Below are 21,866 nucleotides of genomic sequence, written 5' to 3'. Positions count from 1 at the left end.
AGGAAAGGAAAGGGAAGGAGGGAGGGAGGGAGGGAGGGAGGGAGGGAGGAAGGAAGGAAGGAAGGAAGGAAGGAAGGAAGGAAGGAAGGAAGGAAGGAAGGAAAAAGGAAAGGAAAGGAAAGGAAAGGAAAGGAAAGGAAAGGAAAGGAAAGGAAAGGAAAGGAAAGGAAAGGAAAGGAAAGGAAAGGAAAGGAAAGGAAAGGAAAGGAAGGGAGAGGAGAGGAGAGGAGAGGAGAGGAGAGGAGAGGAGAGGAGAGGAGAGGAAAGGAAAGGAAGAAAGAAATAAAGAAATAAAGAAATAAAAGAAATAAAGAAAGGGATCCCTGGGTGGCGCAGCGGTTTGGCGCCTGCCTTTGGCCCAGGGCGCGATCCTGGAGACCCGGGATCGATTCCCACGTCAGGCTCCCGGTGCATGGAGCCTGCTTCTCCCTCTGCCTGTGTCTCTGCCTCTCTTTCTCTCTCTGTGACTATCATAAATAAATAAAAATTAAAAAAAAAATTATAAAAAAAAAAGAAATAAAGAAAGAAAAAGAAAGAAAGAAAGAAGAAAGAAAGAAAGAAAGAAAGAAAGAAAGAAAGAAAGAAAGAAAGAAAGAAAGAAAGAGTTTCACATCCTTGCACAGTGGGTTTAGCAGGTGTAGCAACAAATGCCCACTATGAACACCTCCTCTCTCACATGCTAGAACTGTAAATTTACCTGATTCTCTCTCCCCTGGGCATTTCCCAGTTGGGTGACAACTGGATGGTTGGTTTTCCAAGAAAAAGACAAAAGCAACCTTAGTCCAAAAAGAGAAACAGGACCAGGTGTCCAAAATTCTTCCAGAAGGTATTTTACTAATCTCAGGGCTATCCTGGTCCACAAGTAGACTGAGAAAAGGCAAGTGTGTGCACAAAAAAAATGTGCACATTTTTTTCATTTCAAGAAAATGAACTCATGTAGGTAAAGCAGTATGAACAGTGCCCAACACACAGAAAGGGCTTCTAAAATGTTAGTTATTGTTGTTCATTATCATTACACAAGGGACATGAAGGAAGTCTTAAATTCCAAAGCTATATATATGTTAACTGGCCTCTCCTTGAGATTTTTTTTTTTTTCAGTTTCCTCATACTCAAACTGCAGATAATTCCTACCTAAGGATTAAATTGTCAAGATCAAGTAAGATAACCTATTCGGCTACTTTGAGTTGAATGCGATGGAGGTAATTAAATTGTCCACCAGTTAGAAGAGCATTTCTCAGATATTTTCCTTCAAGGGAGACAGAGGATTTGGTAAGGGGAAATGTCAGAAGACTGGGAGAGATGGAGATGGGATCTGAGGGAGAGACAAACATCTCCCACATCATACAGGGGGTCCAGCATTTTTGTGAAACAGATTGCACGATCCGTATGATTACAGTTTCCAGGGCTATTAAGCTACTTCTACCCCCACCCCACCCCCTGGGCACAACACAGAACCCCCATTCCAAATGTTGCTCCACAAGCCACCTATCTGACTGTCCTATGCGACCCACTGACACACTTGTATGTTTCTCCAGGAACCTAAAACACCATGAGCCTAATGGTCTTCACCCCAGCCTCCATCTAGCAAGGAGCCACTAAGAGAAAACGAAGGACTACCTAACTTAACATCTGGGGAGTCAGACACAAAATCATCTAAAACACACTTAAATAGTTTCCAGTTCCCCTCTAATATAAGCAATGCTGCTGTTCACACATGTGTGCAAAAAGCTTTTCTCATTCTTAAGATTCTTCAGCTCCTGGGAATGTTTCTAAAGAGTATGCAGTCTTTTAAGGCTCTTGTTACATCTGCCCAGATTTCTAGCCAACAATATAGATTTCACTTGTCACCACTGTATTATTTTTTTTGTGCACACACTTGCTAGAATTAAGTATTAGAATTTTTTTAGGTCTTTGCTAATATGATAGGCAAAATAATTAAATCTCTTTCTCAAAACATTTAGTAATTAAGAGTTGGAAAATGTTTGCTAATTATATTTTTCCCCCATTCTCTAATCCTACTTAAGGACATTTTCTGTTAGATAACCTATGGAGTTAACCTAGACATGAAGATAGTAATAATAAACATTAGTAAGCATTATTTTAATGTTTAACAAATGTTATTTAAAAATATTATTCAGCGGGTGCCTGGGTGGCTCAATTGGCTAAGCATCCAACTCTTAACCTCAGCTCAGGTCTCAACTCACGGCCATGAGTTCAAGCCCCACTTTGGGCTCCACCCTGGGTGTGGAGGCTACTTAAAAAATAATAAAATGAAAATATTACCCAAATAGAAAAGCAGATATTGTGACAAGAATGAAAACATACAGACTCTCACTTTATTGAGATCACAATTATAATTTCTTTTTTTTAAAATTTTTTTATTTATTTATGATAGTCACACACAGAGAGAGAGAGGCAGAGACATAGGCAGAGGGAGAAGCAGGCTCCATGCACCGGGAGCCCGACGTGGGATTCGATCCCGGGTCTCCAGAATCACGCCCTGGGCCAAAGGCAGGCGCCAAACCGCTGCGCCACCCAGGGATCCCACAATTACAATTTCTATTAGTAGTTTCAGACCTGGGATTCACTGGCAACAAAAATTCAGTGAAACCTCAAAAACTGTATGCAAACATACGGCATATGTGTATGTCTATCTTTAACGGAAAGCCTATGCTTAGCTTTCATCAAAACCCCCCAAAATATCTTAAAGCAACTGCTCAAAGGTGAACCAGAGGTTTAAGAAAAAAAAATAAGTCCATGCACCCCAGGGTGAATTACAAAAAGCCTAAAAGATGCTTAAGACTCAGGAGAAAAAAAAGGGAAGTGCCACACCCAGACCTTCACCTCTTCCTGCATACCTAAGTGTGTGCATTTGTTTCTGGCACTGGCTGGACAGAAAAAGTAGGGTTTCTGTCCTTGAGAACAGTTTCTGAGGTGAGAGGAACAAAGCATATGAAGAGGAATCACTGCAGCCTGAGGTTTATTGTAGTCCAAGGAGCTTTTTTTACCCAGCACCTACTATGAACCCAGTACCATGACGGATGCAACAGTTTGAAGCAATGAATTCCAGGGGTCATCAGTAACAAGCCTCCAGGACCTACCGTGGTGGTTTCCACTCCAGCTATCCAACATTTGTAGGATTCTCCATCTCCATTCTATTCCCAACCTCAGCACTGCCCCCCTTCCCAACAGCTAAAAATCCCTGTTCTCTCCTCAGGAATCAGTCCTGTCTTTAGACACAGCCCAGCCACATTTGATTGTCGAGGCTGGGTACTACACAGTTCTAAATGATGTCATTCACCCTGTAGTCTAAATTAAAACAGTAAGTAAGTAAGTAAGTAAGAAATAAATAAATAAATAAATAAATAAATAAATAAATAAATAAATAAAAACAGTAAGTATCCAAAGAGTTCTAGCCCAACACTCTGCAATTGAAATTGACATTTGAGCCCTCATATTACCACTCTTAACCTGACATAGCTTCCTAATTCTGACAGCTGGGCTTATGCCAAGTTACTCAAACCAGGCTGCACTACATTTCTCATCTGGAATAACTAAATCCTCCAACCTAATACCCTTGACCTTCTATGACTGAGAAATGGGGAAATGGTGAACACTGCATGCCTTGTATTCCAAGGATTGAAATCTCATTTTGATCCTTGTCCAAGACTGACAACAGTCTACCTGCTGATAAGCTTGCTGACACCCCAAGATTAGATACCCCACTATTCCCAGATCCTGGATCTTGGTCACCATGATCCACCTGCCATCACAGCCAGTCTCCACAAGCTGGTCTCTCCCAGTTGTCTGTGGCCACACCCTCTACATCTTGGGCTCTGTACCAGGTTGCTTTTATTTTTTTTTTAAGATTTTATTTATTTATTCATGAAAGACACACAGAGAGAGGCAGAGACACAGGCAGAGGTTGAGAAGCAGGCACCATGCAAGGAGCCCAATGTGGTACTCGATCCCAGGACTCCAGGATCATACCCTGGGCCAAAGGCAGGCACTCAACCACTGAGCCACCCAGGCATCCCATCCAGGTTGTTTTTAAACAACACAAGTGAGTAGGTCCTGCTCTAGCACCTGACTACGTGTCTCCTAATAAGTTCCACAATTCTTCAGGTTTATGATCTCGAACAAATAATTTGACTTCAGACACTCTGTTTGCTCATCTGTAAAATGGAGATGGCCTCAGAGATTGCTAAGAAATTAAGTTATACTCTGCCTGTAAACTACTTAGCACTGTGCCTGTCCCATCTGAGTATCCAATAAACAGTAACACAGTAACATCCTAGGCTGCAAATTACATGTGACACAGAAGGCACATGTGACAGATCAATGACCAACACCTCAACAGTTGGAAGCCTGCCTTGTTCTGTTGCCCAGGCCTCTGTGCCTTGTCCAGGAGTCTGTGTGCTCTGCCTACAGCTGCCCTGCTCTCTGCTCTAGCTTCACTGGATAACGAGCACACGTGGCTTTCAGGCAGTTCACTGAACATACTAGGAAGTAGGTCCGAATGCCACTTAGGCATGGTGGCAAAAGCTGCTGGCACCAAACAGTAGGAATAAATCATTATACGCTTTTACCTTTTGCATAAAACACCATTTTTACCTGGAACAAGTGACTGACAAACTGTCAAACTTACTCAGGCTTAGGGATATGGTGGACCTTTCTCAAAAATGGATGAAAGGAGTCCATTTAGTCAAGCAAAATCATGAAAGTTTTTTTTTTTTTTTTTTTGGCAAATGATAAATTTTGAGCTTTCAAACAAAATTAGAATTTTAAAAGGTTGCACCCTCCTCCATAAGCCAGACAGCTTTCTGTACTTAAGACTCTGTTGATGATGATCCTTGCGGTGATATTAACAAATGTGATTTTTTGATATTATAGAATAAAATATGTAAACATTTGAAAGATCTGCATACCTCAGTGCGACCACTATTTTCTTAATGACCATTGCACGCAATTACAAAATCATGCATTGGTAAAAAAGATCCATTTAAAGGGTAAAATTGACCAGTGGATTTTAATGTAGGAGTATGAAAGTTATGTTGGCTTCCAATTCCACACTGCACCTAAACATTAAGAAACTACCGTTGTCAAGTTTTGATATAGAATCAAAGAAAAATATCCACAATTATCTGAAAAAGGTATTAAAATATTCCTTTTTTCCAAATACATATCTGTATGAGGCCAGATTTTCTTCATATTCTTCAACCAAAACAACATATGGCCACAGATAGAATGCAGAAACAGATATGAGAATCCTGCTACCCTCTATTAAGCAAGCCATTAAAGAGATTTACAAAAACAAAACAAAAAAACCCAGTGCTACTTTTGTTGCTTTATTTTAGAAATAGACCTGTTTTTCATAAATATTATGCTTGTGCTAATATAAATGAGTTTTTAGTTGCTATCTGAAAATAAATTAATATGTATTCTCAATGATTTTTACTCTACATCCTTCTCGATTTTCCATTCTCTTTGAGTTAGGTGCCATCAACGGACTTGTCTGTTCGCTCATTTGTCTATTTCAGGGAGATGCTACTGTTCTTTTATCCCAGAAATGTGGAAGCAAGAGGCAAAGGAGGACAGATGTGATGAGAATCTTCTAGTCAATGTGCACACGTTTTGTGCAAAAGTGTTTTGAGTATCATTTTTGTTGGGGTTCATGTTTCCCAAATCACTCTCTCTAGTCCAAAGCTCTTACCCAGCATAACTGTTTACATGACAAATATTTAGTACCGCCCGTGTGTCAGGCACTATCTCTCTAAGGACCTTCATGTCAACTCGAATGTCCCATAGACACTATCAACCCAGAATCCCCAACACCAAGGTGGTCTTTATGCTCACTGGTTCTTCTTCCTATTCTCTGGTCTGAGTGATTGCTGCCACCAGGCACCCTGAGGCCCAGGCCAAATACCCAGCAGCAGCTTTGCCTCCCCTAAATCCCCTCAACCCACATCTAATCCACAACCAAGTCCCAAGAAATACTCTTCAATAGCTTTTCAATTGTCCACTTTTCACCATCCATCCTAGTTCAAGCTTCCTTCATCCCTGACCTGAATTACTACAGTGGCCCCCAATCTGCTCTCCCCCCCTCCCTCCTGTCTTACCCTGCTTCATCCTGTGTATACTGTGCTGGGCCTGGAAACTCACAGCCAGCGTACCAGTAATGCAGTCAGCTTGAGAGAGATCATCCCCACTTTATGCATGAGGAAAACAAAGCTTGATCATTTGCCCAGGTAGTATTTTTAGAAGGCAAATCTGACTGGGCCACTCCCCTGGTTCAACCTCAAGGGACCCTAACCTTCAGGATAAAATGTCAGCTCTTTAACAAGGGCTATAAGGCATAGGCCCTCTGGATGGGCTTTCCAGCCTGCCATCTGCTCTGTGCTCCTTTTATCTCCAGGCTGTTTCACGTGTTGTTCCCTCTGCATGGGCCACTTTTCCCCCAACTGACTCAGGTTAAATGTGTCTTCCTTCAGGAAACCATCCCTGACTCTCTGAAACAGGGGAAGGTGCCCTTTTCATGAGTTCCCATGACAACTGCTACTCACTATACTGGTAGCACTTACCACACTGTTATTTTTGATTTTGGGAGTTTGGGGTTTTTTGTTTTTTGTTTTTTGGGTTTTTTTTTTGGTTTTTATTGCCCCATGCCTTCAGTGAGGCTGTTCCATCCTTGTAATGCATTTAGGTTCTTCCATCACAGTCTGCATACCATGCTGGAGTTACCGGACCTCCTGAGTGATTTTTTTAAATTCACATAAAGTTTTTTACTCTTTACTCTTCCCTGTGCTATAACGTTCTGTTTCATGCATCTACAACTACAGTAACCATATAGAATAGTTTCACTGCCCTAAAACTCCCCTGTGTTCATCTACCCAACACTCCCTTCCCAAGCCCATCACAGTTTTAATTGCCTGTTTACTTGACTCTCTCTCTCCCTCTGGTTCAGATCTGTTCAATTTAACACTGTGTCCCCAGTATGAGGCAAGATGCCTGGCATTCTAAGGATACTCTAGAGATCCCTGTTAAACGCAAGAACTGGAAACTCTTTTGAACCTACTGTTTCAACTTTGTCCTTGAATTACAATGGAACCAGCTCTAACAACCCCAGTAATGTGATCCACAGCTCCCTCATGCTATCTCTTCCCTAAAGACACATGCTTCAGTGAATGAATGGAGCCCACAGGTAAAGACTGCTAGCATGTCAGCTCAGCTCGAGGTAGGAGGACCAGCTCAGACAGCTCAAGACTATGGAGCTGCTGCCCAAGAAACCAGGGAGGGATAGCTCTGTGGATAGGACAGTACTCAGGGGGACTGACACTTGGAACAAAGAAAGAGCACTGGAAACCCTGAAAAGCCTTGGCTGAGGAGTCCCACATCTAAAGCATCGCATCACATGGCAGTCTGTATGCCAGAGATGCAGCATCATCACAATGCTGTGTGGATCAAGGCATGCTCTGTGCACTGCTAGGCCAGCTCGGATATGGACTTGGCACTGAAAGCCTGGGCCCTGCTCGGGTATCTGCCTTTCTCCCTCCTATGATTTGAGAAAGAGCTGGGAGGACTCCAAAGCTGTGGGTGGAGGGAGAAGCTTCTGGTAGCTGAACTGTCAGAGCCCAAACAATGACTTTCTCTGTGCAGCTGGGCTTTGCACCTGGTGCCTGCACAGGGCCCTCTGTGCTTTTGTCCTTCCACACACAGTGATGTCTACACAGGCGGGGCTTATAAATACCCTCCAAAGGAGAAGTGAAACCACTGGCTAGTTCTCCTTTTCTCTGCTTAGTTGGCGCCCAGCAGCTGAGAGCAGCTGGTACAAACTCACATTCCCCAGTTCAGAGGCTCAACCTGCTCTTATTATTTTATGGTTGGAAAGCTTCTGGCAAACATCCTGTTTAGAATAAAATGGGACTCAGACTGACTACCAGGGGCTAAATTTACCACCTAGAAACTTCAAACAAAATAAAAGAGAAAGCAGAGGTAAGGGTGAGACCCATTACCACACCATTCACAGAGACAGAACACCAGACTCTTCTCAGAGTGACCTTTTTACCTGTATGTAGAAGGTCCTGGAGCTTGTGATGATTTCAAACAGGTTGTCCCTCATTAAGAGATCACTAGACAAAGAGAAAGAAAGTTACCAGGCATGCCTGCACACACACGTTTAGGACCTGATTCATCCTAAGTCAAGGCTCCAGTGTCCTCTAGCATGGAAGGGGGCTCCCAGGTCATTCCTCCTCCAGTCTCTGCCTCAAGAAAACATGAGGGGGTCTCCTCTAGCTTCACTTCCTACAGGCTTTCAGGAGGCTTCACCATCTGCATGGAAACCACACACATACACCCTACCACCAGTTCTAACAAGATAAAGCTCCTTTTCTTCCCTCTAAAACTTCCTGCCTAATATCTACCACATCCCATAACACCTACAGTTGTGTGTTTGGGGGGAGTATTTTTATATTATTTTTAAAGACATTTATTTGAGAGAGACAGACAAACAGACAGACGGTAAGGGAGGAGCAGAGAGAAAGGGAGAGGGAGAGAATCTCAGGCAGACTGTTTGCTGCACTCAGAGCCTGATGCAAGGCTCCAAACCGGGCTCCATCTCACAACCCTGAGATCATGATCCCAGTTGAAACCAAGACTCAGATGCCTAATCTACTAAGACACCAGGTGCCCCCCCCCCGGGGGGGGGGGGGTTAGTGGCTAAGATGTATAGTTCTTTGTGCAAAGCACTGCTTTAAGTGGTTTTTTCAGGATCAAGCAGATAAACATTTTATTGGTTTTATAAATATGTAAATATAATCCATCAATTATTTTACATATTTATTGCCATGTAAAATATTATTTATATATAAATATATAAATACATATAGAAAGATTTATCATATAACATTTTATTAGCTCTAGGTATGCAACATAATAATCCAGTATTTGTATATATTGTAAATTGACACCACAAGAGGGCTAGTTGACATCTGTCACCACATAGTTACAAGTTCTTTTTTTCTTGTGATGAGAACTTTCAAGGTCTACTCTCTTGGCAACTTTCAAATATGCAATATAGCATTATTAATTATAGCTACCATACTGTACATTACATCCCTAGGTCTTATTTATTTTATAAACGGAAGTTTATACCTTTTGATACCCTTTACCCACTCCCAGCAACCACCAATCTGTTCTTTGAGTGCTTCTGTGTGTGCTATTCCAATCAATCTTCACCATAATCCAATAAAGAACTTAAGATTCTCCCCACCTTGTGGACGAGGAAACCCAGGCTCAGAGAGGTTAGGTGACTTATCCATGGTGCCAAAGTTAGTAAACAGCAGAGCAAGGATTTGAACCCAGTTCTGACTCCAGAGTCTATGCTTTTAATCACTCCACCACCACTTGCCTCTCCTAAGAGAACCAACTCCCATTTCCAAAGCCTTCCTCCCTATACCATCAGTTTCATTAAATTCCTGCTCTATGGGGGTGCCTGGGTGGCTCAGTGTTAAGCATCTGCCTTTGGTTCAGGTCATGATCTCAGGGTCCTGAGATTGAGCCCTACATTGGGCCCCCTGCTCACCAGGGAGTCTGTTTCTCCCTCTCCCTTTGCCCCTCCTCCTCCATTCATGCTTTTGCATGCTCTCTCTCTCAAATAAATAAAATCTTTAAAACTTAAAAAAAAAAAAAAAAAAGAAAAAGAAATTCCCTCTCTGTGCCACCCTGCACTGGGGTGAGACAGGGAGCTAAGGAGAAACAGAAGGAGAGAATAGACTACTTTAAGATGCTTCAAATCGGGGATGAGTTTGGGAAGAAGAATCCTGACTTCTGCAGGGAAGAAGGTGAGAAGGAGCTAGCGCTCACAGACACACCTCAAACCTGCCAAAATTATTTGCAGTGTTAAGTGCCCGCTGTGTGTATCCAGGTCTAATGCTTTCCCAATGAAAGAACCAAAAATAAAGCAAAACTATACAATTAGATGTTAGACTGGTGTTGTCCACCAAGAGTGAGAATAATTCCAAAAAAGGATTGATCACAGGCAGAGTTGGTTTCATGAATTAGTTGGTTTCATGAATTAGGACATGGCCAGCATGGGGCCAGCGCGACAGGGCACTGGGCAATGGAGGAGTATGAGACTAAAGACCCACGCAAGAAGGGACAGCAGGATGGAGGTCAGAAAGACCTGGGGTCATTTAGACTCCACTTGGAAAAAAAGGTATCTTAGGAATATTTTCAAGTCTTTGTGAGCCTGTGTACCCCAACTGTAAAGTAGGGATGAGAAGACCTCCCTTATCAGGCTGGCCACCCCCAAGATCAGTGCATAACATATATAAAGCGTCTGCTACAATGCATATTACATAGTGGCCACTTGAAACATATTTCACTGACCGTTACTACTTTCCGAGGAGAGATGGCTCTTCTCTCTGGCTAAAATGTGTTGGTTTTTTAAATTACTCACACACACCCACAGTTCACTCATGTCATCAACTACTGAAGAGGTAAAAGCAAAGCAAGGAGGAAATCCCCAGCCTTGTCACATCTACTTCTCAGGCTACATGTTGCCTTTCAATTCAATTCAGTTCAGTTCAATTAAACTTAAATTAACAAATGTTTGTTGAGTCCACAGATGTCCTAAAGCTTACTGACTGGGTATAGGGAAGCTGCACGGTCTCATAGGCCTAGAACCTACAGAGCTATGGGGACTTCCTCCCTTGATCATCTTCAGCAGCCTTAATTCCTTCACTAAGAAGTCAGCCTGACTCTGGCAGTAAGGGACTTCGGAGAGGTGCATAGCACTCCTGGGGCTGAATGTCACCTGTGCTCCCTAAGCTGCCTGGCGTGCCCAGGTGGTCGTACACCTACCTGTCTGCACAGGCCCTCTGGAGTCAGGGGAGTCAGGAACTGTCTCTGGCAATGAGTCATGTCCAATCTTTCCTCTGCTCACCATCAACCCCTGAAACCACGTTTCTGGAACTTCCATCTATGGCGACTTGCATGGATTACAAATCATGACTGGGAACTTCCCTAATGTCTACTCTGCAACTGTCATCTGCAAGAGTCAGGACAGCCTAGTTCAGTCCCTGTTTCCTTGGGTCATGTGGCATTTGTCAGCATGCGAGACTTGTCCCATGTCTTCATGTGAGAACAGTCTGCCAGCAGCCAATAGGGACCATCAGTCCCTGATAATGCTGGCTCTGCACTGCACAGCCCATGGGATGGAGACACAGTCTCTAAAGACTGCAGATTAAGGGGCAAAAGGAGGATTTCTAGATGCCCAGATACCCTTGGGTTTCTCAAGTTTAGCCCTAAGGGCATCTATATCTGTACTGGATTATGGGAGAGCCCTTCCCTAGGTGCCCAGATCCCAGACTCATCCCATGCACCATTGCATTGGGAGGTAAACCATTTCTTAGTGAGAAGCAGTAACGTCCAAAGGGAGGCACAGAGAGGTGCTATGAACTACCCTTGAGTTAAGGGGATGTCAGGGACTTTGTCAAAAGGAGAAGAAGGCATAAGAAGTTCAGGGAAGAGGTAATAGCATAATCAGTGATCTAACCAGAAGTGCTGATAAGACTGACCTTAAGGGCACAGTCCCCGCTCTGAGCCCTCCATCTCCTAAGCAATAAGCATCTAACTCTAACACATCCCAACACCACTTTCTTCTTTGTTCCTATATTCTTTCTCTCCACCAGAAAATTATTTTATAGGCTCAGCCCACCTCGGGAGCCAGAGTAAGGTAGTGGGAAAAGATAGGCTTGCACTGTATGATCCCTTAGCTGCATCAATTTGGATGTGGTAAGATATCCACCCCTGTCCTGTGCATGGAGAAAGATTCCTGAATAGAGCCTCAGACGGATAGTAAATAAAGATTTAAGCAGGCAAATAGGGTTTCTGATCAGAAAAGAATAAGCACAGATGATTACCCAGATTTGACCAGACACTCATGAGTCTTGAGAACATCCTTGAGAAATATAGTGCGCAGTGGTTCTCGGTCCTGGCAGAAAAAAATAAGTAAAGATAGATAAGTGAGGCTATCCACGTAATGCCAGAGCCCAGACCAGTTGACCAATGTACCTTTCTGGTCAGAGATGGTTGGCTAAAACCAGGTGCAAACAGGCAAGGTCTCAAAATAACTATCAAGAGAGGAAAAAATTCTAAGAAGATGCTCTGTGGCCCTGACTACAGAGCAGCTTGCTGTTTAGAGGGAAGGAGGAAATTAAGGCCATGCTGTTCTATTAGTGTAAGGAAACACACACAGGTGGATAGACAGAAGACAGGGGCACCTCTTAAGCCTGTGCATGTGTCTGCATCTGTAATCAGGCATGCACGTGTGGGTGTTATCCACATGCCTCTTGCTTCCATGACCTATCAGAAGGGCTCCAGAACGACTACAAACCTGCTCACACTTGAAGTAGCAGATAGTGAAGTCATCAAGTGCAAAGAAGCGACGCTTCCAGCTCTTCCGCTGAAATAAAAAGAACAGGACATTAAGAAGAGGCCCCAGCATTCCAGAGGGTATTCTAGTTCTATGCTTCTGGGTACCTGGCCAGAAGGAAGCTGGGCTCCCACACTCAGACTTGGGGCTGAGGTAGGGCTGGCAGCGGTGGGGGTGTGGGGGGAGCCTACAAAGACTTCTATCAGGGGCAATGCCTCCAACATGCAGGGGTGAATGTTAAGTTGCAAACCTCCCACCGGGTTGGGAGGTAGTTAGTGCCAAGGAAGGCAGCTCCTCCGTCCAACCAGCTCTCCCCCGTGCCCTGCCCACACCCACTGCTCCCAGGCCTCACCAAGACCCACTTGAGCCCCAGCACCAACACTCACCACATTCCCTTGCTTCACACAGTAGCCACTCTTAATGAGGGGGGGCCCGGAAGGAACACGGCTGCCCGTCGTGGGGATGTAACTCTGAGACCTTCGAAGGATGGCATGGGACCCAGGCTCACTCCCTTCCTGCCCATCCCCACCATTCTACAAGGAAACAGCAACAGGATTAGCACCTCCCCTTGTTCCTCAGGCAGCAAACGTGTGCTTCACGAAGCCCCCCCCTGGCGAATCCTCTCTTGCCTCTTTACCCAGGGTGGCAGTTAACAAAGAAATAAACAAGAAAGCAAACATTCACTTTGCTTCTGTCAGGCACCATACTGGTGATCTCACAGAACAAGGCTCGGGAACGTGGGGCAGACCCAGGAGAAAGGTAAGGACAGAGAATACAAACCAGGTGAGAGGACAAACACCCTAATGGAAGGAGGGACAGTAGGCTTCTTTCCAGGCTCATCTGCCTGCCCCAGCCCCATTTCCCATGTGACTTACAAGTGCTGGTCTCCCATGCAGGGTGTAGGACATACTGTCCACACAGCCCCAAGATGCAGTGGCCCTGATTTCTGCACTGCCCTTATTCATGCCCACCCCTGTCCTGGATTTTCTTCACTACTCCATCTGCACTGACTCCCCCACCGTCAACTATCTATCCTCTGTGCTACCCTCTTCTATGCATATCACTGGCATAGATGCTCCCATACACCCCACCCCCAGGCAGTCCCAGGCCCCAGCACCTGGTTGATGGGCGTGTGTACCACCACCCCTCCGATGATCTCTGTCTTGTAGGCCACCTGTGGCTTCTTCTCTAGGGCTGGAGGAGCTGCTAGGCTTTTTATAACTTCGGTAGTCAGGGGCAGGCTCCCAACTTTGGGTACCTGGGAAGAAAGACAGCTTAGGAAAAGGAGACAAAAGAACATTGGAGAAGGGGCAAGAAAACCTACTGTACCAAATTATAGTAAGACCTCCTCTCTTTCCCAGCCCCTTCATCAACCCAAACCTGAATAGGAGGAACTCTGCCAGCAGACCTCTCTATACACACACACACACACACACACACACACACACACACACACACACACATATGCACAAGTACTGAGCACCTGCTATGAGCCAGCCCTACCCTGATTGCAGACCCAAGATAAAACAGCAAACAGGCATGTCCTGCCCTCTCAGCACGGACATTCTAATAGCAGAGACTGACCAATAAATGCAGAGCCAAATAAGCATCAGAATAATTACAAATCACGATGAGTACTGTAAAGAAAATAAACAGGCGCTGAGATCAAGAGCAACAGGGGAACTACTCTGAAATGCAGTGGTTAGCAGAGGTCTCCTGAGAAGGAGATGCTGGCACAGCAGCCTGGAGATAAACAGGAAAAAAGGATGTAAGGAGGAGAAAGCACGGGAGGCCGACGAACAGGTAACATACATGTGGGATACGGTACAGAATTAAGGGAGCCTGAGTTTCAGAGCCCAAGGACCTGGGGAAACCAACTCCTGACTGTCACTAACTCACTCAGCAACTTTCAGCAAATCGTTGAACCTCTCTCTTGCCCAAAACTGTCCCATGTAGAAAATGAAAAGGGTAATAATATTCGTTTCATAGAGTCATTATACTTATTAAATGACCAAGTATATATATTTAAAAAACTTCAGAAATACAAAAATATAAAAGTACATTGAACAATGCAGGGGATAAGGACACTGACACCTACACAGTCAAAACTCCATGTATAACCTTCAACGCCCCCTAAATTTAACTACTAACATCCTATTGTTGACCAGAAGTCTTACTGATTACCTAAATCATCAACTAACACATATTTTGTGTTCTATGGATTATATGTATTATTAATACATGTTCGTTCTTCATATTATACACTGTATTCTGAAAATAAAATAAGCTAGAGAAAAGAAATGTTATTAAGAAAATCATAAGGAATAGAAAATGCATTTTCATTCCTGTTAAAAATCTGCATATAAGTAGACCCATGTAGTTCAAACCCATTTGTTCAAGGGTCAAAAGCATTACAAAATATTTTATTTATTTATTTTTAAAGATCTTATTTATTTGAGAGAGTGAGCAGAAGCACATGCCATGGAGAAAGACAATAAGGGAGAAGCAGACTCCCTACTGAGCAAGGAGCTCAGACTTGACCTCAATCCCAGGACCCCAGGGGTCATGACCTAAGCCGAAGGCAGACACTTAACCAACTGAGCCACCCAGGTGCCCCTACCAAACATTTTAATTAACATTTCACAAATGGCACTAACATTTACAAACAGCCCTTTACGAAAAGTTATCTCTATTCCTCTCTGTGGCAGAATTGGGGCACCACAGGCAATCACATAATCAAAGAATTTTTATGGCTCCTTGACACCATAGCCCACAGACTGAAAACTGGTGGCCTGAAGACAGATTCTGGCCAAACTGTGGTTTGTTGGTCCTATGCAGTGTGTTTTTCAACCTACATTTAAAATTTGGGATATTTCATCTAAAAATCCAGACTTCCAGCCAAGTGGCGATTCTCTTTAGAGATGGAGAACATTCTTTGGTTTGCCACTGTCCCTCCTCTGCTCCCCAATACCGAGACCACGAGTCAGATGCTGTTTATCCTCATTTATGTCACTTTCCTTTCTCCTTACTGACTTTACTGGCAATTCCCATGAAATCTTTCATTTTGCAAGAAAATAGAAGAAGCCAAGGCCAGTCAAGTCAATCACGCAAAGCCATGGTTAATAAACTGGACAGAGACTAGACCCAAACTGCCCACTGAGGCAATGTCCACAGCATTATGGAGCCTGTCCTTCACAAGAGCTCAGCACCTGTGTGGATCTGTAGACTCCATGAGTAACACTAATATCTTCACTGCTTCTACAGCCTCAGGAATCAAAAGGACCCAAGAATCCAGACCTTTCAAGAGCTCATGGCTCAGGGCCTTGGGAGAACTTTGCCAAGGATGAGACTGAGGACCGCTCCATTCAATGTCTGTACAAAGAAGTAAGAGCACCATGATGACACTGGAGCCCCAGAAAGAAGAAGAGAACTCTTCTTCTTCCTGGCCTGTATATTCCATTTACATAGACAAGGGTGACCTCCGCCCACCAGCTCTCCAGATGGAGCCAGAAATCCACCTTCTCCTTCCCTCCTGTCTGAACAGCAGTTCCCACTTCTGTGGGCCCCATTCAATGCCAGGCAGTGTGCCAAACTCTGCTGCATGATTTCTATCTCAAGCAATCTTATGAAGTAGGCATTATCATCTCCATTTTATAGATGAGATAAATGAAAGCTCATTAAAATGAAGTAAGTTTCCCCTAGGACTGCCTGACTCTCCATTGCTCAATGTCCTACTACCTACCTATGCCACCCTTTCTTTCCCTGAACTTTGCTATTGTGTGAGAGGATTCCTTTAAGGATGCTGATTATTGTTGGGATGTTTAGTGATATCATCACCGTGAAACAACAGAAACTTCCCACCAAATGACCTAAAGGAATTCTACCAAAGAAGGAGTAAAGTAGCCTTTTAGAGTTCCAGTGGCCAGAAAAGGATTTATATTAGCTTAGCTATTGTGTTGCCTCTCAGAATCTTGTCAGCCCTTATATTGTGGGCTACTCTTGACTGTCTGCCCAGAATCTCTCCAAAGTTTCCTGAGACTGAATCAGCCTATGGAGGACAAACTCAACAATAACTCTGCCCCAGAACTTGGAAACAAGGTCATTCTTTTGGTTTGTCCATATCCCTAGAGGCCTAAATTCAAAGTGTGCCTCTTCCATCCATCTGTGGAGTATCCTCTGATGAGGGAGAGCCTTATGACTCTCCTTTGCAATATGAAATGAAAATTACAGAGACACAAGGCACCTGGCTGGCTCCATTGGTGGAGCATGTGACTCTTCATCTCAGGGTTGTAAGTTCGAGCCCCATGTTGGGTGTAGAGATTACTTAAGTAAAAAAGAAAAGAAAGAAAGAAAATTATAGGGACTCATCTTACTTCCCATCAGGCATGGCTAGACTGCAATGAGGAATAATCAAAGGGGGTAGGGAGACTGTGCTTTACTTTTACTGCTCAATTTTCAGCTGTTTTGGGAAATAATGTCCCACTAAAATCATCTATGCATAAACTCAGAATGGACCTTATTTAGAAATAGGGTTTTGGCAGATGTAGTTAAATTAAGATCAAGTCATACTGGTTTAGAGTGGGCCGCCCGAAGTCCAATGACTGATGTCCTTATCAGAAGAAGAGAGAACAAAGGGACCCACAGGCCATACAATGATGTAGGCAGAGATAGGAGTAATGCAGCTACAAGCCAGGACACACCAAGGACTGCCCAGAGCCACCAGAAGCTGGAAAAGGACAGGAAGGATTCTCCCCTAGGGATAGAAGCCTCCCATTTGCTACAGTCATCTCCCAAAACTAAAATAGGAATACTAATACTCAAGTGAGAATCCAATTCCTTAAATACCATATGTCAATCATTTCTTCAATGACAAGGACCTACTGGCCTTGGCACAAAATGAACAGTGATCTGTGGGCAAAAAAAGTGGATCCGTCCTGCCTCCTTGACCTAGGGGAAGTCACTGTAATCTCTAGGCATTCCCATTGCCTCATTTGTAAATGAGAATAATAATGCTTGCCCTCTCTACCTAAGGCTCTAATATGAAATTAAAATAAAACCATATATGTAAAAGTGGTGTATAATCTAACATAATTTACAACTGTTGTTCTTTTTAAATATTTTCATAAATTCTTTTAGGTCTTAAAAGTCATTGTGTCCTGGGTTTGAATCTCAGCTCTACCATTTACTCACCTCTAGACTTTGGGCAAGACTCTGATTTCCATTTTTTTAATCTAAAAAAAAAAATGGTGGTAAAACTACTTATCTTACAAGAGTGATATGAGAGGGGTGAATAATATGGTATATGTGAAAGCTTGGCTCAATACATGACCTGTTCCTTCTTTTATCTCTGTATTCCCCCCAGTGCCTGATACTTCACTTTGTATGTAATGCGCCTTAAAATGAGTATGCATGCCACTGATGTGGTGGTGCCCAGCCCCACATCCTCCCTCTTCCCAGCCTCCCTGAGAAAGAACACAAGATACAATATGATATGGCAATGGAGAAAGGAGTAAACCCTTACAGGGTACAGACAGATTAGGAGATAAAGTGCCCCTCCTCTTCCTTCTATCCCATGAGACGTTTAGCAAGAGAATGTGTGAACCAAGCCAAGGAAAGTAAGGGGGATCCTGGACACAATGGAGACCTGCAGCAGGCTTTGATCTCCCAGCAAGCCTCTGGACTCCCCAGCCTCTGGGCACCACCATGTTCCTTCCCACTCCTGTGGCTTGTAACTTCTGCTCCATGAGGCCAGAAAAGAGGCCACCGCCTAGATCAACCCTATGAGGCACAAAAGAAAGGCCCCCGCCACCTTGCAGGATGGCGAGCCCAGTGTACCAGACAGGAACAGAAGAAGAAAGCCAGGAGACAAAGCTGAAAGAGAATAAAGTATAAGACATTGAAAGAAACTCCAAAACTGTGTAATAAGACACAGAAGGGTGAAGACACCACTGTGAATGAAGAAAACCTGTATTAAGCCCAGCTCTCTAGAGCTGTGTGTACAAGAACATGAGTTAGCTACAATCCCCCTCCCTCCCCTCCATCCTCTCTCTTTTCATGGGTTTACCAAGGTTTGTCAAACAAAATAACAAGCTCACAAGCCAGACCACTTCAATGACTGAACTGTACTCTGCTTGGATCTGGCATTGCAAGTGCTGGAGGTGTACAGATTTCTTCTATTAATCTACACACAGAAACTCTGAGGTATTTGGAAGCATCATCTGCCCCAATGGTTACTATTGGAAGTAACTAGAACGTAAGCATTTCTGACTGATACAGAAAATCAATCTTCCAATTACAAAATGGGCAGAAGACATGAACAGATTTTTCTCTAAAGAAGACATCCAGATGGCCAACAGACACATGAAAAGATGCTCATCATCACTTATCATCAGGGAAATGCAAATCAAAACTACAATGAGATATCACCTCACACCTGTTAGAATGGCTAAAATCAACAACACAGGCATCAACAAGTTTTGGTGAGGATGTGGAAAAAGGGGAACCCTCTTGCACTGTTAGTGTGAATACAAACTGGTCCAGCCACTGTGGAAAACAAGGTCCTCAAGAAGTTAAAAATAGATCTACCCTACGATCCAGCAACTGCACAAGTGTCCTGATGAATGGATAAAGAAGTGGCATGTACATGCATATATAAATATATGGTGATATTACTCAGCCATAGAAAAGAATGAAATCTTGGGGCACCTGGGTGCTTGGTCAGTGAGAAGTCTGCCCAGATCATATCTCCAGGTCCTGGGATCGAGCCTGTCATACTGCCTGCTCAGCAGGGAGTCTACTTCTCCCTCTCCTTCTGTCCTTCCCCCACTTGTGCTCTCTCTCAAATAAATAAAAATCTTTAAAAATAAAATTAGGAAAAGAAGAATGGAATCTTGCCATTTGCAATGACATGGATGGAGCTAGAAAGTATTATGTTAAGGGAAATAAGTCAGAGAAAAGACAAATACCATATGATTTCACTCATGTATGGCATTTAAGAAACAAAACAAACAAGCAAAGGGGGAAAAAATGAGAGACAAATCAAGAAACAGACTCTTGACTACAGAGAACAAAGTGATGGTTGCCAGAGGGGAGGCCAGGGGATGGGTGAAACAGGTGATGGGGATTAAGGAGTGTACTTGTCAGGATAAGCACGGTGTGATGTATATGAGTGTTGAATTACTGTATTGTAGAGTTGAAACTAATATAACACTGTATGCTAACTGGAATTAAAATTAAACTTAAATAATAAAATAATAAAAATAAGTAAACAAAGAATATCAATCTTCTCAGCATACAAACCATGGTTTACATGCCACCAGTTTGCCTATTATTGATGAAAGGTGTAGTTTTTTCCCCAAAACATTAAGTTTGCCCTCTCCCCTTTCCTACTCTTCTCCCTTTTCTGTATTTCTAAGGAAGAAGCAAGAAGTTCATCAGCCAAGTCAACGAAAATGAGAGTTTTGATAGAACAGTGAACTAGCTCAGTGATGCTTCCAAATGGAAGACTTTCTCAGGACAGGATTGTGATTGGCCTGGACCAATGACCCCCTCCCTCAAAGCAACCTCTTAAAGGAAGAACACTACCCCACCACCACCCTGCTCCCAAGCCAGTAAAAACTTCTGACTTCCCTCTTCATGTGCTTTTCCCTTTACTCTGCTTCTCATGGTCAGCAATCCATTTTCCAATCCTACCACATTCTGAATCAGCATGCCAGAATTACCCAAAACACCACTACCCAGGAGCCCTCCCAGGAAGCACAAAGAGGACGCTCCATAAACTTCCCCTTGAACTTGATTCAAACTCAAACTCTCAGTTCAACTTGTGGTTAGTCAGCCAAGGTGTAAGAAGAGGTAGCGGGGAACTGGATCTCCACAGGCTCCTGGGAAAGTCCCTGCTGTCATCTGAGCTTCCCCACCCCCATACCCACCGCCCCAAAACAGGCCACATGTTGAAAGTAGGCCCTGACTCCCTCCAGAAAGAAGGAGGAATCATACGTACGGTGATTTTGCTGGCTTGGTTCAGGGCTTCGACCCAGTCCTTCAGATCCTTCTGGTCATTAGCTTGAAGAAAATACCTCTGAGAGAGGGCATTGATGACTGCAATAGTCACAGGAGAGGAAAAGAGAAAAGCCCAGGTCAGAACACATGTAAGACAGAAAGACTCTACAAGACTTAGATGCTTAAAGGAGGAAGGTGGAGGCATCCACAAAGCAGATGAAGGTATCTGCCATGGTGCCAGGTCAGCTGCATGGGAAGCAGCAGGCTACAGTTGCTCTCTCTCTCTCTCTCTAGAAGTATAAAGTATTCCATTAGCCAGAAGAACAACACCTGTTGTTGTTCATGTTTTAACCACCCCCTTCGTGTGCTGTTGTACAGTGATGAGGCTTCTGGCCCACCATCAACAAGACACAAGCCTGAACTGCCTTTTAGAGGCAATAACAGATTTATATATAGTCATGGTGATCTGTACATAATTTTGGACCTAGTACTCCTCATTTCCACTAGCACAGCTGGCCTGGGTTTAGGAGTCTTGTCTGTGGTCGGGAAATGGAACAAAGCTTGCCTGAGATCAAACCTGTGACCCTGACCTCATTCTCAACCTGTTCTTTCCTCTGAGCACTCCATGAGGTCAATAATTTTACTTCTGGGTTCATTATTTATCTTGCTTAGATCGGCTGACCACAAAATCTGAGATACTCATTTCTGAGCTCAGCAATGATATTTGAAAGAAATGGGATAGCAAGAGCACCAAAGAAGCCTGAACCAACCCCAAAGTTGGGAGAGAAGACAGCTTAAGTGACCATTTTATTCTCCCAGTATAAGTAAGCCAGAACTGTAGGAGGCGAACATGGCGGGATAGACACAAAATTCATTAGTTCATTCACTCATTCAACAAATATTACTGAACATCCACTATATGCCAGGAACCACTGTACCTGCTGAGAATACAGCAGTGACAAAACAAAGGGATATCCCTGATTCATGGAGCTTACATTTAGAACCACCCTGGATAAACAAGAGAAGCTACTTGTTAGCATCTGCCTGTAGCACTTAGTACATTATCGAGAACACAGTAGGACCCGAATAACTCCCAATGATATCATAAGTAGGAGCATCCACCGAGTGACTCTACTTCTTGTGTCACTCCCAACTCTGGCACTCATGTGGCAACACTGAGACACTCAATGGGAGTATTGTTCTCCCAACTCCCCCAAATCTCCATCTTTCCTGAGCACACCACTGCTGGAGTCTGAGAGAAGGATTCCCAGAAACTGCTAGTAGATACCTGTACCCTGCCCTGCAGAGTCAGGAAAAACCGTCACTGGGCCCTGTACCTCCGTCTTATGTTATTAACTATCTTTGCAGCAAGACCAGGGAAAGTAGTTATCACTTGAGACAGAGGAGCATTGCCATGGCTGAAGCCACTCATACA

At 43.7% G+C, this 21,866-nt stretch overlaps 1 protein-coding gene across 6 annotated transcripts in view; it reads right to left on the bottom strand.

Moving 5' to 3' along the window:
- The window catches only part of PLEKHA2 (pleckstrin homology domain containing A2), a 75,912-nt gene that overhangs the window by 5,789 nt on the left and 48,257 nt on the right, over positions 1-21,866 (bottom strand). For 5 of the 6 annotated variants that reach the window (XM_077849236.1, XM_077849234.1, XM_077849238.1 and 2 more), the window contains 6 exons: positions 20,433-20,530; positions 13,551-13,691; positions 12,820-12,966; positions 12,395-12,463; positions 11,922-11,992; positions 8,066-8,129 (listed from right to left, as the gene is read on the bottom strand). In XM_077849236.1, the coding sequence (XP_077705362.1) occupies positions 8,066-8,129; positions 11,922-11,992; positions 12,395-12,463; positions 12,820-12,966; positions 13,551-13,691; positions 20,433-20,530 (590 nt within the window). The remainder of the gene's footprint in view (positions 1-8,065; positions 8,130-11,921; positions 11,993-12,394; positions 12,464-12,819; positions 12,967-13,550; positions 13,692-20,432; positions 20,531-21,866) is intronic. The other variant, XM_077849237.1, reaches the window with a different exon arrangement.

The sequence above is a fragment of the Canis aureus genome, chromosome 15, assembly GCF_053574225.1.
Source record: "Canis aureus isolate CA01 chromosome 15, VMU_Caureus_v.1.0, whole genome shotgun sequence".
Taxonomy (NCBI): domain Eukaryota; kingdom Metazoa; phylum Chordata; class Mammalia; order Carnivora; family Canidae; genus Canis; species Canis aureus.
The sequence above is the reverse complement of the archived record's forward strand: the minus strand, read 5'-3'. Positions and strand labels throughout refer to the sequence as shown.